This window comes from Lepus europaeus, chromosome 22, assembly GCF_033115175.1.
Source record: "Lepus europaeus isolate LE1 chromosome 22, mLepTim1.pri, whole genome shotgun sequence".
Classification (NCBI taxonomy): domain Eukaryota; kingdom Metazoa; phylum Chordata; class Mammalia; order Lagomorpha; family Leporidae; genus Lepus; species Lepus europaeus.
Genome location: NC_084848.1, coordinates 40732434 through 40749777, shown reverse-complemented (window position 1 = coordinate 40749777; position 17344 = coordinate 40732434). Strand labels below are relative to the sequence as shown.

The 17344-nt window shown below is 48.6% G+C and overlaps 1 protein-coding gene across 4 annotated transcripts in view; it reads right to left on the bottom strand.

Annotated features, from left to right (window-relative positions):
* The window catches only part of SYNE2 (spectrin repeat containing nuclear envelope protein 2), a 373661-nt gene that overhangs the window by 282448 nt on the left and 73869 nt on the right, over positions 1–17344 (bottom strand). For all 4 annotated transcript variants that reach the window (XM_062181714.1, XM_062181717.1, XM_062181715.1 and 1 more), the window contains exons 3-8: positions 13935–13996; positions 12632–12727; positions 12456–12533; positions 12273–12365; positions 8352–8533; positions 1099–1295 (exon numbers count right to left, since the gene is read on the bottom strand). In XM_062181714.1, the coding sequence (XP_062037698.1) occupies positions 1099–1295; positions 8352–8533; positions 12273–12365; positions 12456–12533; positions 12632–12727; positions 13935–13996 (708 nt within the window). The remainder of the gene's footprint in view (positions 1–1098; positions 1296–8351; positions 8534–12272; positions 12366–12455; positions 12534–12631; positions 12728–13934; positions 13997–17344) is intronic.

Genomic DNA, 17344 nt, shown 5'->3' with positions numbered 1-17344 from the left:
CGATCTAGCTCTCTGCTATGGCCTGGGATAGCAGTGGAAGGTGGCCCAAGTCCTTGGGCCCCTGCACCCGTGTCAGAGACCCAGAAGAAGCTCCTGGTTCCTGGCTTCAGATTGGCATAGCTCTGGCCATTGTGGCCAATTGGGGAGTGAACCAGCAGATGGAAGACCTCTCTCTCTCTCTCTCTCTCTCTCTCTCTCTCTGTGCCTCTCCTCTCTCTGTGTAACTCTGACTCTCAAATAAATAAATAAATCTTTAAAAAAATAAAATAAGATCTCTTTTATTAGTGTATTTTTTAAATTTATTTGAAAGGCAGAGGTGGGGGGGGGGGAGGCAGAGATTTCCCATCTGCTAGTTTACTCCCAAATGACCTCAATAGCTTGGGCTTGGCCAGGCCAAAGCCAGGAGCCTGGAACTCAATCCAGGTCTACCATATGAGTGTCAGGGACCCACCCACCGATCTACCCACCCTGCTTCCTGTGCACATTAGCAGGAAGCTAGAAGCAGGAGTGGAGATGGGACACAAACCCAGGCATGCTGACATGGGATACAAGTGTCTGTAACAAATAAATAAAATAAATATATAAATAAATAAATAATATAAAAATAAATAGATAAAATAATAAATAAATAAAATTAAATATTTTTAAAAGTCTATCTTTAAAAAACAGAGTTTTTTCTTCTTTTTTAAAAAAATTTCTTTATTTATTTGAAAGTCAGAGTTACACAAAGAGAAGGAGAGGCAGAGAGAGAGAGAAAAAGGGAGAGAGAGGGAGAGAGAGAGGTCTTCCATCACTGTCCCCAATTGGCTGCAACGGCTGGAGCTGTGCCGATCCAAAGCCAGGAGCCAGGTGCTTCTCCTGGTCTCCCATGGGGTGCAGGGCCCAAGCACTTGGGCCATCCTCCACTGCACTCCCGGGCCACAGCAGAGAGCTGGCCTGGAAGAGGGGCAACCGGGACAGAATCTGACACCCCAACCGGGACTAGAACCCGGTGTGCCGGCACCGCAAGGCAGAGGATTAGCCTATTGAGCCGCGGCACCAGCCTCATGTTGGTTCTTAAAATAAGGAGCGTTTTAAACAGAAAAGCAGCATCCTTACCTTCTGGTTCTAGCAACCTGGGGATTTTGAGTTCTTGCTCTGCGATTCGGAAGGCCTCCTGGAGATTGTCTTTGTTGGACCTCTGCTTCGCACTGGTCATGTCGATTAGGTCTGGACGCAAGGCATGAATGACAGCCAGAAAGGCCAGCCCATTCCTCCAGCTTGATTTGAAATCTGTCACACTGACAGACTCATACCTGTCACCAAAAGACAAAACCATGGTTAACGCTATCGAAAATAACATAGCAAAACAGTTCTACTATTTACTAGTAATCAAAGCTAGAACCAGTAAATTAAATAAACCATTCAAAGAAAAGAGTTTCTTTGGATTTTGCCATCCAGTTCAAGTAAAATGCCAAGTTTAAAGAAGTCAGCTGAGGCATAGCAGGTAAAGCTGCTGCCTACAGTACCAGCATCCCTTATGGGCGCTGGTTCGAATCCCAGCTGCTCCTCTTCCAATCCAGCTCTCTGCTATGTCCTGGGAAAGCAGTGGAAGACGGCCCAAGTCCTTGGGCCCCTGCACTCATGTGGGCGACCTGAAAGAACCTCCTGGCTCCTGGCTACAGATTGGCTCAGTTCTGGCTGTTGCAGCCATCTGGGGAGTGAACCAGCAGATGGAAGACCACTTTCTCTGCCAATGCCTCTCAGTAACTCTGACTTTCAAATAAATAAAATAAATCTTAAAAAAAAATGGATGAATGTTTAAAGACATTATGCTGTAAGCTAGACTTAAAAAAGATAAATACTGGCTGGTGCCGTGATCACTAGGCTAATCCCACACCTGTGGCGCCGGTACTCCGGGTTCTAGTCCCGGTTGGGGCACCGGTTCTGTCCCAGTTTTTTCCTCTTCCAGGCCAACTCTCTGCTGTGGCCCGGGAGTGCAGTGGAGGATGGCGCAAGTGCTTGGGCCCTGCATCCGCGTGGGAGACCAGGAGGAAGCACCTGGCTCCTGGCTTTGGATCAGTGTAGTGCCGGCCGTAGTGGCCATTTAGGGGGGTGAACCAATGGAAGGAAAACCTTCCTCTCTGTCTATCTCTCTCTCACTGTCTAACTCTGCCTGTCAAAAAAAAAAAAAAAAAAAAAAGAGAGAGAGAGCGATAAATACTGTATGATACCACTCATACAAGATATATACCCAGAGTACTCAAATTCATAGATGGTAGAATGGAGGCTGCCATGGGTCAGGCATTATCGCTCAACAGATGCAGAGTTTCAGTTGTGAAGATGAAAAGAGTTCTGGTGATGGATACTGGCGACGCTTGCACAACAATAAGAAGGCACTCAGTGCCAATGAACTGTGTGCTTGAAAACAATCAATGTGCAGGTCTTATGTACATTTCATCACAATAATGAAGTCTGTTTTTTAAAACATCATTAGCCAGCCATTGTATCTAGGGTAACATCTCTCAGGCTAGCCCATAAGGCCCAGGAGTGATTTCCCCTTGCCTGTCTCTCCCATCTTTAGAGCTCATGTTCTACAGTGTTGCGATCACACCAGCTTCACACCTATTCCTCAAAGCCTATTCCTCCTAATTTCTACACCCTGATCCCACGATGGTTTGGATACTCTTTGAATGTATCCCCCAAAGATTCATGCCCTTGAAGCTTGGTCCCCAGTATTATGGTATTGAGGTGGTAGAACCATTAAGAGGAGGAGCCTCATAGAAGGTCCTGAGCGTGGAAGGGATGCAGGCAGGACCCTCGTTGGCCCCTTCAAGAAAAAAAAGAGCAAACCTAACCCTTGAATCTGTCTGGCTTCTTGTCCCAGGCTGTGATCTCTTCCATACATGCCCCATCACGGTGACGGCACCCACAGGGAGCCCTTATCCAGAGGCCCAACAGACAAGGCCACCTGAGGCTGAACTGTCAGTCAAAATGTACACCTCTATTTATTAAGTACCCAGCTTCAGGTATTTGCTTATAGCAACAGAAAATGAATCATCACACATCTTCAAGGATATGAAGGCTTCCCTGTGGGTCTCGGTGCACAGGTCTCCTCTTCCACAAGGCCCTCCAGGACCCCAGAAGCCAAAGGAGACCCTCACCCTTAACACTCCTGATCATACCAGAAACTTCCCCATCCTTGTCACCAACCCTAATGATCACAGGCCATCGTCTGCTTCCGCTCTCTTTGTGTTTCTCGTTCCCCACAGTAGACTCACTTCCCAACCAGTGCTTGGGATGAAGACAGTTTCTGAGCCTTATCCAGGTTTCCCCTGTGTGTGGCAGGGATCCAAGTTCCTGTGTCATCACCTATTGCCTCCCAGGGTGCACACGAGGAGGCAGCTAGAACTTGACTTGAACTCTGGTACCTGAATGTGGGATGCAGGTGTTCCAAGTGGCATCTTAAGTGCTGTGCCAGACACTTGCCCCCTCATTGTGAATTTTGATCTTTCCCCAGGGTGACAATAAGCAATCTGGTACTCTCTCTCGATGCCCAACTGTATGCAAATGTAAGTGTTCCGAGTATCTTTAAGGAAGGTGCTAGGCTAAGCTAGGATGTTGGGCAGGATAGGGGTATTAAATGCATTCTCAACCTACTTACTTACTAACAGGATTATCAATGTACTGATGGGATTATCAGGCTATCTCTCCCTCATACATTAAAAAATATTTGTAGAAGAGGGCTTGATGTATGTCTATTTTAATAATTCAATCAGTCATTGCTCTCTAACTGATAAGAGATCTTGAAAGTCTTGCATATAATGTATATGCATACAAAGTTTGAGGAATATTCTAGAACAACAGAAGTTTCCTTTAATAGCCCATACAAAGCATGAAGAAATTCACCTATTTTAAAGTATGAAAGAACTCATGAAAGCTACTCAGGAAATGTCTGCTCGACCTGGGTTTTCCCACCTACTTAAGGGGGAAACAGCCTAAACTATAACTGCAATACACTACAAAGAACTCAGCTTTTTTACACTGTCTAAAAAACAAGCAGGTGGTGCCTACTATATTCAGAAGCATTCTATAGGTTTTGAAAAATTGATTTCTATAATATGAGGGTACTTTGAAAAGTCCATAGAAAACAGAACTATAAGTTTAGTTTGGTGCAAAAGCTTGGAAATCCATGCATAGTTTTCTCATAATATTACTTTGCATAAATTTTTTGTAGATGCCTCTCCTATGTATGGATTTCAGAAATTTTCTACACCAACACAGACTTCTTTTTTAATTCCATTTTCTATGAACTTTCTTCAAAAACGATTTCTTTACTTTGTTTGAAAAGCAGAGTTACAAAGAGAGAAGGAGAGGCAGAGAGAGAGGTCTTCCATCAGCTAGTTCACTCCCCCAAATGGCCACAACGACCAGGACTGAGCCAGTTGAAGCCAGAGGCCAAGAGCTTCTTCCAGGTCTCCCATGCAGGTGCAGAGGCCAAAGCACTTGGGCCATCCTCCACTGCTTTCCCAAGTACATTAGCAGGGAGCTTGATCTGAAGAGGAGCAGCCGGGACTCGAGCCAGTGGCCATATGGGAAGCCGATGCCCACATGGGATGCCAGTGAGGCAGGCTGGGCCTTTATCCTGTTGAGCCAGAAGCGCTGGTCCCCCTATGAACTTCTGAAGTACCCTCATACACATGACAATCTTCTGGCGTAGTACCATTGCTTACATTTTATGATTGAAGAAAAGAAATTAGGTGTCCAGGGTCACCAGCTAGAAAGTACTGGAAGCTGGGATGTTAAACCCAGGTACTCTGGCTGCAGAGTACACTCTGAGACACTACGTGAAACAAACTAAGGGATAAGGGCCAAGGGGAAGGGGAGGGCCAGCCCCCCTCCCAAGTGGGAAGGGAACAGAGCCGCCTACTCAGCAGAACGCCAGCACGGGACGGCAGTTCATCGCGCAGAAGCCGAAGCCAGGACCACGAAGATGGTGCGGCCAGAAGCAAGCGTTTGAGGATCAGTCAAGGCACCCCCAGGGAGCATCCCATTCCATATCAGAGGGCCAGGTTCAAGTCCCAGCTCTGCTCCCAACCCCAGCTTCCTGCTAATGAGAGCCCTGGGAACCCAAGAGGTGATGACACAGGTACTTGGGTCCCTGCCACCCACGTGGGAGATCTGGATTCAGTCCCAGGCTCCTGGCTTCAGTAGGGCCGAGTATGCTGGAGGAAGAGAAGGGAGGAAGAGAGTGAAGGGGAGCAGGGGTAGGAGGAGGTGCTGACAGGTCTTAAGATGGGCAGGGTTGGGGCTGGCGCTGTTGTGTAGCGGGTAAAGCCACCGCCTGCAGTGCCAGCATCCCATATGGGCACCGGTTCCAGTCCTGGCTGTTCCATTTCCCATCCAGCTCTCTGCTATGGCCTGGGAAAGCAGTAGAAAATGGACCAAGTCCTTGGGCCCCTGCACCCAGAAGAAGCTCCTGGCTCCTGGCTTCGGATCAGTGCAGCTCCAGCCATTGCGGCCAATTGGAGAGTGAACCAGTGGATAGAAGAACTCTCTCTCTCCCTCTCTCTCTGCCTTTCTCTATGTAACTCTTTCAAGTTAAAAAAAAAAAAAAAAAAGAGTGGGCAGGGTTATTGCTTCTTGGTCTTTTGGCTAAGATCAAGTGAAGAGAGGTCAGGGTAGGCTGCAGAATGAGCACCAGCATCGAGGCAAATGTACAATTAGGAGATGAGGTCGGTTTCATCCATTCACAAACAAGAAAGTGCTACATAGGAGGGTACTTGAAATTTTTCATGGAAGAACTGAATTAAAAGACAAGTTGGGAATAAAAAATTTTCAACTCTGCATACAAGAAATCTTCAAAAAGGTCATGAAAATGCAGATTATGAAAAAATGATGCCAAGATTGATCTTTTGTCTTCTACTCCATTTCCCACAAATGTTTTGAAGTCCCTTCATTGTTACTTAATAACAGCAGTTTTATATTTGAGTCCCAGAGAATCACAGAATATTGAAATAAAAATTACCTAACAGTTTCACCAACGATGGCCAAAACTAGCAAAAACTCACGATAAATGCCTTAATAAGAGGCATTGTATCTTAAGTTTAGAACCTGCTCTAGAGTTGAAAAATAATAAGGAACATGGGGAAAAAATAAATGATAAAATAGGAGGGAACTTCAAAAACTTCCTGGAGAAATGGAATTAACAAATTTATTCAAATAGAAATAACAAATTTTGTGCCAAAAAAGCTTTGAAATTCCATGCATAGATTTTTTTAAAGATTTATTTATTCATTTGAAAGTCAGAGTTACACAGAGAGAAGAGAGGCAGAGAGAGAGAGAGAGAGAGGTCTTCCATCCAATGGTTCATTCTCCAATTGGCCGCAACGGCTGGAGCTGTACCAATCCAAAGCCAGGAGCCAGGAGCTTCTTCCATGCGGGTGCAGGGGCTCAAGCACTTGGGCCATCTTCTACTGTTTTCCCAGGCTACAGCAGAGAGCTGGATTGGAAGTGGAGCAGCCTGGTCTCGAATCGGCGCCCATATGGTCAGGTCAGGGCATTAACCCACTGCACCACAGCAACGGCCCCAATAGATTTTTTTTTTTTTTTTTTTTGACAGGCACAGTGGACAGTGAGAGAGACAGACAGAGAGAAAGGTCTTCCTCTGCCGTTGGTTCACCCTCCAATGGCTGCTGCGGCCGGCGCGCTGCAGCCGGCATACCACGCTGATCTGAAGCCAGGAGCCAGATGCTTCCTCCTGGTCTCCCATGCGGGTGCAGGGCCCAAGGACCTGGACCATCCTCCACTGCACTCCCAGGCCACAGCAGAGAGCTGGCCTGAAGAGGAGCAACCAGAACAGAATCCGGCGCCCCAACCGGGACTAGAACCCGGGGTCCGGCGCCGCAGAGGAGGAGTAGCCTATTGAACTGCGACGCCGGCCAATGGATTTTTTCTATAATATGCATTTTCCATGAACTTTTTGAAGACCCCTCAAATGAGACTCAAACAGCTGGAAGGTCATTCATGCACAAAGTATCACCATGCTTTTCACATATTTGTTTAATCCAAAAAGGAACATTGTCTCTAGAAGATTCCAGACAAAGTCCACCTACCATGTTTCAAATCTGCATAGGTGATTTCCTTCTCTCAAAAAATACAGAGGATGAGCAACACATAAAAGTGAGGCTGAAGGCAGAAATTAACCTCCCTCATCTTTGGTTAGAAATTAACCTCCCTCACCTTCCTTACTTGGAAGGAATGTGTTCCCTATTTCTGATTCTCTTCCCCGGGCCAGTGCTAGGAGGCGACAAGGAATGCCCTGTGGACTGTGCAGCTCTCCTACTGCATCTTATGCCTCCAAACAGCACCCCAGCCAGTGGTCACCTTGGGAAAGCCAGCATCTTGCCCTTTGTAAAACTGAAATGATGGGGCCAGTGCTGTGGCGTACTGGGCTGGGCCTCCACCTGCGGTGCCGACACCCCACATGAGCAGCAGTTCCTGTCCCGGCTGCTCCTCTTCTGATCCAACTCTGTGCTGTGGCCTGGGAAAGCAGTGGAAGATGGCCCTAGTCCTTGGGTCCTTGCACCAACTTGGGAGACCCGGAAGAAGCTCCTGGCTCCTGGCTTCGGATTGGTCCAGCTCTGGCTGTTATGGCCATCTGGGGAGTGAACCAGCAGATGGAAGACCTCTCTCTCTCTCTGTAACTCTGCCTCTCCAATAAATAAATACATCTTTAAATAGATAAATAAATCTTTTTTAAAAAATCCTTATTCTCTTATCTCTTTGTGTACTGAGCTATTTCCAGTCAGTAGGAACTGTGTGTCCTTCATGTAATCACATACACCTCCAAGAGATAATTTTGTTATTTATTCAGTGGTTCCTTTATTCATTCCACCCATTCATGAGTACACGACTACCATGAACTCACATTATGCAAAGGCCTGGGGCTATCTAGTCAAGTGAGACATAGCCTTGACTTTGAAAGAGCTCACCATTGGGGGGGAAATCTTTTACCTTGAGTTCGACCCTGCAGCGCACAGGGGAACTGTGCATGAAGAACAGACCACCTGAGCACTACCTGATTTCCACGTAGACTAGGCCACCGAAACAGGGCGGGGGAGGGGGGGGGAGTGAGACTGCCCAGACGACAAGACCTCGCGGCCTTCCAAGCCAAGAGTGGCTGGGCTCAGGGACCTCCACATGTGGAAGATTCATTATGAAAGGAACTGGGATGGGGAAAATTTCCTTTATCTGAGATGGAGGCTTCTAGACACGTGCTCCACCCAGCCAGCCTGATTTTCCAGACCTAGGAGTTAACAGGGTTGTGTTGGTGGCCTGTGCGTCTCTTCTCGTCCCAGCAAGCTACTCACGTGGCACACTGCTCCTGGGCCCACAGCAGGAGAGCCTTCTTGGCGGACAGCTGCCATCTTTCTTGCGCCTTGGAGCACTTCTTAGCTGGAGGACTTGAGGTAGGAGACGAATCCACCATGCTCACCTCATCCGCGGCAGGCTCGTTGTAATTGCAAGAAAGAGTCCGGGCAAGCTCCTCGATCTAAGGCGTAACAGTGAAGACACAGAATCAGGACCCAAACCTGCAGCCAACGCAAGACCCGCGACAGGGCCCATGTGGCCGCGGTGAAGTGAGCACTGGGAAATCCTTGAATGACACATTCGCCACCTTCGGCTCTCTCAGGCCGAACTCGGGCCATTCCTCACCCGCTCCCAGGCACACCAGCCTGCACCGAAGGCAAGCCCCTATTCATTTCCCTAACGCGCTTACAGCGCATTTTCCTGGAGTTCAATGCCTGTCAAACTACATCGAACTGAACTAAAGCAGGCTCCTCCTCTAGGGTAGCTTTACCGCCTGGATCAGCTGAAATGCATCCTTGACTATCAACCATTCAGAACAAATGTAGGGGCTGGTGCTGTGGCGCACTAGGTTAATCCTCTGCCTACAGCATCGGCATCCCATATGGGCACCGGTTCTAGTCCCGGCCGCTCCCCTTCCAATCCAGCTCCCCATTATGACATGGGAAAGCAGAAGATGGCCCAAGTCCTCGGGCCGCTGCACCCATGTGGGAAACCCGGAAGAAGCTCCTGGCTCCTGGCTTCAGATTGGCCCAGCTCCAGCCATTGCGGCCATCTGGGGAGTGAACCATCGAATGGAAGACCTCTCTCTCTCTCTGCCTCTCCTCTCTCTGTGCAACTCTGACTTTCAAATAAATAAATAAATCTTTAAAAAAAAATAAGCAGGCCCTTGGAAAGTTAAGCAGTAGATTTTCCTGTAACGCATGACTCAAATGAGAAATCATAATGAAAATTAGAATATTTTCAACAGAACAATAACTAAAATAGTATATGCATGCAGTAGAAGATGCAATATCTTAGAGCTGTCTATTTTTTCCAAAATGTCCCATACATTCAATTCAATAAACTCCAACAGACCATATGTGTGTGTGCGTGTGTGTGTGTGAACTGATAACCTCTACATAAAACTTACATGAAAACACAAAAAGGAAAGAGTAGCTGAGATAACCTTGAAGGACAAGTTAGACGACTTTTACTACCAAGACTTTTACTATCAAGACTAACTATATAACTGCAGAAATTAATTCAGTATTATACTGGTGCAAATATGAATAATAGAATGGAATAGATAACCTGAAAATGGAGCCACATATGTACAACAGCATTTTTTTTTTTTTGACAGGCAGAGTGGACAGTGAGAGAGAGACAGAGAGAAAGGTCTTCCTTTTTGCCGTTGGTTCACCCTCCAATGGCCGCTGCGGCCAGCGCACCGCGCTTATCCGAAGGCAGGAGCCAGGTGCTTCTCCTGGTCTCCCATGGGGTGTAGGGCCCAAGCACTTGGGCCATAGCAGAGAGCTGGCCTAGAAGAGGGGGAACCGGGACAGAATCCGGCACCCTGACCGGGACTAGAACCCGGTATGCCAGCGCCGCAGGTGGAGGATTAGCCTGTTGAGCCGGCATACCGGGTTGTACGGCGCCGGCCGTACAACAGCATTTTAACAAGTTCATGGAAAATGGAATAAAATGGTTTATTTTGGTGCAAAAAATGCTTGAGATGCATAGGAATATGTCCAAAAAGTTCATGGAAAATTCATATGAAGAAAAAAAAATATGGGGTCTGGTGTTGTGGTGCAGAGGGTTAAGCCACCACCTGTGATGTTGGGGTTGGCGGCCCCTATAAGCACTGGTTTGAGCCCCAGCTGCTCCACTTCTGATCCAGCTCCTTGCTAATGGCCTGGGAAAGCAGTAGAAGATGGCCCCAGTTCTTGGGCCCCTGCACCCATGTGGGAGACCTGGAGGAAGCTCCTGGCTTCTGGCTTCGGACCAGCCTAGCTCTGGCCATTGTGGCCATTTGGAGAGTGAACCAGCAGATAGAAGACTTCTCACTCACACGCACACTCTCTCTCTCTCTCTCTCTCTCTCTCTGCCTCTGTCTCTCCCTCTCTGTAATTCTATCTCTCAAAAAAAAATTAAAAATAATAAAATCTTTAAAAAAAAAAAAAAAGAATGAAACTGCGGGCTGGCACAGTGGTGTAGTGGGTTAAGTGGCTCCTGACTTCGTTCTGGCCCAGACCTGCTTGTTGCAGCCATTTGGGGAGTGAACCAGCAGATAAAAGACCTCTCTCTCGGTAACTCTGCCTTTCAAATAAATAAAATAAATCTTAAAAGAAAAAAAGGAGGAAACAGTATGCTACAGTTGTTTGCAATTTATAAAACAGTATACTCATCAAAAGACCTCTATCTACTACATTTTAAAACTTTTTTAAAGATTTATTTATTTATTTGAAAGGCAGAGTTATAGAGAGGCAGAGGCAGAGAGAGAGAGAGAGGTCTTCCATCTGCTGGTTCACTCCCCAAATGGGCGCCCAGTTCGAGTCTCAGCTGCTCCATTTCCAATCCAGCTCTCTGCTATGGCTTGGGAAAACAGTGGAAGACGGCCCAAGTCCTTGGACCCCTGCATGCACGTGGGAGATCCAGAAGAAGCTCCTGACTCCTGGCTTTGGGTCAGTCCAGCTCTGGCTGTTGCAGCCATTTGGGGAGTGAACCAGGTGGAGGATTAACCTACTGCGCCACAGCACCAGCCCCTCCCACAAACATTTTTAAGGTATTCTTAAAGTAATTGAAAAGATGAAAGAAGTGTAACTGTTTCAGGTAATGCAAAAACTTGCACTAAAAATCTCAAGGCTGCAAGAACACAGGAGCATGAGGGAATTCAGAACTCCCCCTGGGGCACCCACATCCCATAGCACAGTGCCTGGGGTCAAGGCCTGGCTCCACTTCCCACCCAGCTCCCTGCTAATGCACACCCTGGGGAGGCAGCAGCGATGGCCCAAGAACTTGGGTGCCTACCACCCACATGGAAGACTCAAACAGCACCAGGCCTCTGGCTTCAGCCTGGTCCAGCCATGCCTGTTGTAGGCATTTGGGGAGTGAACCAGTGGACAGGGGGGGGTCTCTTTCTCTCTACTTTTCTCTCTGCCTTTCAAGCAAACAAAAAATAAAACTTTCGAAATCTTTTTAAAGTGCGTGGAAAATGAAATTAAAAGCTAAGTTTATGTTGGTGCCAAAACAACTCTGAAATTCATACAAGGGGTCTTCCAGGATCTACGTGCTGAGAAACAACGCATGGATTTTCAAAAGTGCTTGCGCCCAAATCAGCGCATCTTTGAATTCCATTTTCTATGAACTTTTTGCAGTGCTCTCCCGCATCTCCATCCTAAGTTTTATGAAGTCAGGACTGCAACCATCACTCTATCTCAGTTTCCCAGGATGATCACTAAGACATGTTAACTGTTCAATGAGAGCTGCAGAATCACCAAGTCTGAAAGTGAGTTGGGAAAGAACTGGACATTGCTGGGTTATTCAGGTGCACTAGACCGGGGGGGGGGGGGGGGGTCCCTTCAAAAACAGGTGAGATCAGTGCAAGTTGAGTGGGTCATATTTCAAGGACTGATTCCAGAAACTTCCCTCTCCCTTCCTTGTCCCGGGAAACAAACAACAATCCGCAAATGTTTACCGCACTGGTTCTGCCCAGACCGGTTCTGACCTCAGAGAGAAATCAGGACCTCTGACAATTTAGCTTTGAACTTGCAGCTGAAAGTGGTGACAACAACGGCAAAAAGTCTGCTCCAGGTTTTCTACTTGAGAGAAGCTTCCAGAGTGTGCCCTGTTTTTGGAAGCAGCTGGGGACTGACCCGAACTGCAGACAGACAGCAGTAGTTTGCAAAGAAAAAAAAAAAATGCCGTATCCTCAAACTACTCACATGGAAGTGCAGTATAATTGTCCAAATAAGGCCGAGGATAATGGATGGGTTTCCATCTATGATATCAGCAACATGGATATTGATCAGCTTGATCTGGAAAACAGGATATGCAGGTTAAAAGGGAAACAAAGACTCCATGGCCTTCGTCACGCTGATAATTTTGCAGGTGAACTGTATGCTCACCGATCGGTTCTTCAGGAACGTCAGGGCGTGTTCTATGTTGATTCTGCACTGGAATGGATTAAGTCCCTTATCCCGCGGCTGTGACAGTCAACCAAACACGTTACTGAGAAACCGGAAACACGCTTTTTAAAAAAGTCAACAACAACAAGTTGGCTGGTGTCATTTAAAGCTCTTACCAACTGTTGGCCCGAGAGTACTTCAAGCAGGTCCAGGAGCACATGGCCCTTTTTAATGTCGGTGAAGAGGTCGGACACAGCTGAGGGCGGCGTGTGCTGCAGAGGTCACGAGAGAAAATACATCAGACTGCGCCCCCAACACAAGTGCGCTTCGAAAACGCCCAGGGCCGACGCTGTGGTGCGGTAGGTTAATCCTCCGCCTGTGGCGCCGGCATCCCATATGAGTACCCGTTGGAGTCCCAGCTACCCCTCTTCCAATGCAGCTCTCTGCTAATGGCCTGGGAAAGCAGTGGAGGATGGCCCAAGTGCTTGGGCCCCTGCACCTGCATGGGAGACCAGGAGGAAGCTCCTGGCTCCTGGCTTCAGATAGGTGCAGCTCCAGCTGTGCGGCCATTTGGGGAGTGAACCAGCAGATGGAAGACCTCTCTCTCTCTCCCTCTCTCACTGTCTGTAACTCTATCCCCCAAATAAATAAATAAAATCTTTAAAGAAAAAGCCCAGAACGAGGGCAATTTCCTTTTAAATTAAAAGAGTGATCGAGGGCATGCAAACTCCTTTATCAACCCTGACAGGAGAAGTAGTGACCGTGCTGTATCTTGTGGCAAACGCGTAGTAACACAACACTCGTTCTGCGCGGAGCCTGCACTGAGTTTACAATCCGTGCATGACAGTGTGGGCTGATGTTCAGAATCCGCCAGGGGGGACGCCCACCCGCCTGCGCCTGCGCGTCCGTGTATCCTTTCTTAGAAGCACAGCATCGTGTGGGGACGGGCAGGTGGGGCACAGGCTGGGGGCCCTGGAAAGACAGGCTCGCTCATCGTGCGTCCAGGTTACTCTGGCAGCCGGCATCACCAAGGGCTAGAATGGCCCCAAGATCCTGATCACGGCCCCTGGGGCCCAGGCTCCCTAGTTTTGCATCCCTGCATGGCTACTTAAGCTGTGTGATGTGGGTGAGTCACACAACTGCTCTGGGCCTGACCTTCTTTCCCCTTGGAACAGGAATAACACCATCTGCCTGGTAGCAAGGTTGTCATGAGTAGTCAGAGTTATCACAGTTAAAAAGTGGATGGCAGGGTCAATACCAACAAATGACCCTCATTTCTCGTGCTTGAACTATTTCTGTTTTCATACTGTCTTATCTCCTGTCGTATCAAATACACAAAAACAAGATGGAGCTGACTTTCGGCACACTCTTTCAAGAAGAGATATCCCACAGCCTATCGTGGGCCAGCGCCTTTCTTAATGGCCGGCTCGGGGAATTAACAACCACATTTCTGACTTCGTTTGCCCGTTCTTTCCTCACCTTTGCCAGCTGCGAGTTTATCCAGCAGGTGAAGGTTTTCTTCTGAGTGTCTTCCTGTTCCGCTGTCAACAGAAAGGACAACACAGCTATCAAACGAGAAGCCTCGGGAACCATTGGGACACAGCCAAACCACGCAGAGCGGTCACTCAGGGCATGGGCACATGGCACGCGAGCTTACAACCAGCTAGGACCCAGCGCTTTAGAAACAGTGTGGACACGCTGGCTGATTTGTCTTTAGGAGGCAGGGAAAACAGACAGAGGAGTTTTCATCCCCTGGTTCACGCCCAGATGCTAGGGGAGCTGATTCCAGATTCCTGCCAGGACACACTGTGGGAGGCACAGCAGCGATGGCTCAAGCAGTTGGGAGACCTGGATTGGGTCCCCAGCTCCGGGGCTTTGGCCCTGGCCAGCCCTGGCTGTTGTGGGCATTTGGGGAATGAAGCAGCAGATGGCATCTCTCCTCTCTCTCCCTCTCAAATAAATAAAGATAAGAATGCAAGGAAAGGGGCCGGCGCTGTGGCGTAGCAGGCAAAGCCGTCGCTTGCAGTGCCGGCATCCCATATGGGCAACAGTTCGAGTCCCAGCTGCTCCAATTCCAATCCAGCTCTCTGCTATGGCCTGGGAAAGCAGTGGAAGATGGGCCAACTCCTTGGGTCCCTGCACCTGCGTGGGAGACCTGGAGGAAGCTCCTGACTCCTAGCTTCTGATCAGCCCAGCTCCAGCCGTTGCAGTCAACTGGGGAATGAACCAGCAGATGGAAGACCTCTCTCTCTCTTTCTCTCTCTCTCTCTCTCTCTCTCTCTGCCTCTCCTTCTCTCTCTCTGTAACTCTCCTTTCAAATAAATAAATAAATAAATAAATCTTAAAAAAAAATGCAAGGGAAGATATCAGGGGATGAAGAACAGTTAATAGCCAGTAGAGTTAGTGGCCTGGAGTTGCCCATGGACTCCAGGGCTTGTTGGAGCTGGGTTGCTAGAGAGAGTAGTGTCCAGAGATGGGAGTGCATGAAACAGAGACCATGGGGGAGTTTGCGTCTGCAGGACAGCGACAGTGGATGATGGAGGCCGGGCAGAGGGCAGGTGTTCCTGGAGAAGAGGAATTCAAGAAGCTGAGAGGCCAGGAGGTGGGAGGTTCATAGCTGTGTGTACCGGCTTTGCGCCGTGCGCTGGAGAGAGTGACATTTGCAGAAGGAGCTGAACTCTTTGGGAAATGATGACAAATGACAGCTAGGGAGATGGCTGTAGCACTGAGGGTGGTTCGATGTCCTGACATTCAAAGAGGCTGGAGACTGTTGGAGGCGGCAGTGAGGATCAAGGAGCTGTTAAGCAGCCCGAGCCAGAGCAGGTGGAGAAGCAGTGTTCTTAGAGGGGGCCGCAGCCACTGAGGGCAGGAAGCCAAGGCCTGGAGCAGACGCTGTGGGCCCGATGGGGACTGGGTTGTTGGTACATGCAGATTTCAGCCTCAGGAGTTCAGCAGAGGTAGGAGATGCAAACAATGGGAGCTTATGCAGAAACTAATCGGAATTACAGTAAAAAGGATCCACAAGTCCAGTGTGCATGCGTGTGTGTGCGGCAGGTGCCCACGTGAACATGTATGCACAATCATGCGTGTGTGTGTGTGCGTGTGTGTGCTGGCTGCACGAGCAGGAATTAATGATGCAGTAAAATGAGATCTGGGGAACTCAGGGCCGGAAGGTGGCAAAGCTGAGAATCCTGGGAGCGGAGAGGAACGGCGTCTGAGTGCCTGCTTATCCTTGTCCACGAGCCGAGGGAGGTCTTGGGAAACGGAAGCCCTTGACCTGTGGGCTGAGGATGTGTGCTGTCCCTGAGGGGGCACAAGGCTGGGGGTGGCAGGGGGAACTGTGGTTCTTCCTGGGGAGGGAAGGAGAGACCCACGTGGGCTCCAGGTCTCCTCCTAGACCCCCGCCTGGTTAATTACAGCAACAGTCAGCACTTCTGCGTTCCCTGTGTGCCAGAGTCCACGCCAGGCACCTCAAGGAGATCGCTAAGTTCTCCTAACCACCTCACTCCCTGCCGCTCAGGATTTGAACCCCGGTCTTTCCGACTCACTTCAGCTTGTCTACAGCTAACTCTGCAGCAGTATGATCTCCAGGATCAACGTCAAGACTAAACCGCCGGGACTCCGCGAGCCTGTAAGACACCTTCAGATATTCTGGAATTTTCTTTCTGCACGGCCGGGGCTCAGCCTGCAGGTCTGTTTGAGTGAGGACCTCTCCTCGTGCCTCACAGTCCCCAGAACCATTGTGTCGAGGTGCTGCAGGGACTTCATTCTTCCGTCAGTAAAAGCCATGGCCTCAGAGCCGGCATCGCAGTGCAGTAGCTTAAGCACCGCCTGCAAAGCCAGCATCCCAGAGGAGCACCTGTTAGACTCCCAGTTGCTCTAGTTCCCATCCAGCTACCCACTAATGCACTTGGAAAGCAGCTGGAATGCTTGGGCCCCTGTCACCCACGTGGGACACCGGCATGGAGTTCCAGGCCCTGATCTCAACCTAGCTCGGCCCCAGCCATTGTGGCCGTTTGAGGAGTAAACAAGTAGATAGAAGATTCTCCCTCTCTCTCTCTCTCTCTGTCCCTTTCTCCCTCTGTCTGTAATTCTTTCAAATAAATAAATATAAAAATAAAAGTAAAAATTACCTTTTTCAGCTAAACTATGGCTTTTAAAAAAATCAAATGTTGGGGTTTCCGTTTGACTTATGTTAAGACATCAGATGCCTGTTATTAATGTTACTAAATGTTACTAAATCTCCTCAAATCTTCGAGATATATATTTGTTATTTTTTTCTCTTAATATCACCAGCTGATAAGACAATAATTCTTAAATGTATTGATGCTTATCAAAAAATGCATGCAACGCTATTTTTTTCCTCAATAAAAAAAATCCCATCAAGTTTTTATGACTCTAAGGTCCAGGTATCAAGGGACATGCACCCAATGCACATGAATTGAGATCCCATACAAAGGTGGGGGTGGGGGCTGGCACTGTGGCAGAGTGGGTAAAGCTGTCGCCTGCAGTGCCGGCATCCCACATGGGCGCTGGTTCAAGTCCTGGCTGCTCCACTTCCCATCCAGCTCTCTGCTGTGGCCTGGGAAAGCAGTAGAAGATGGCCAAGCCCTTGGGCCCCTGAGCTTGCGTGGGAGACCCAGAAAAAGCTCCTGGCTTAGACCCAGTCATTGCAGCCATCTGGGGATTGAACCAGCAGATGGAAGACCTCTCTCTCTCTCTCTCTCTCTCTCTCTCTCTCTCAGTGCCTCTCTGTAATTCTGACTTTCAAGTAAATAAATAAATCTTAAAAAAAAAAAAAGTGCGAGGGACCTGTCCATTTCTGACAATAAAGCAGAAATGCAAAGAAACACCGGGAGGGCACTGTGGCCCAGAGGGTTAGGCAGAGG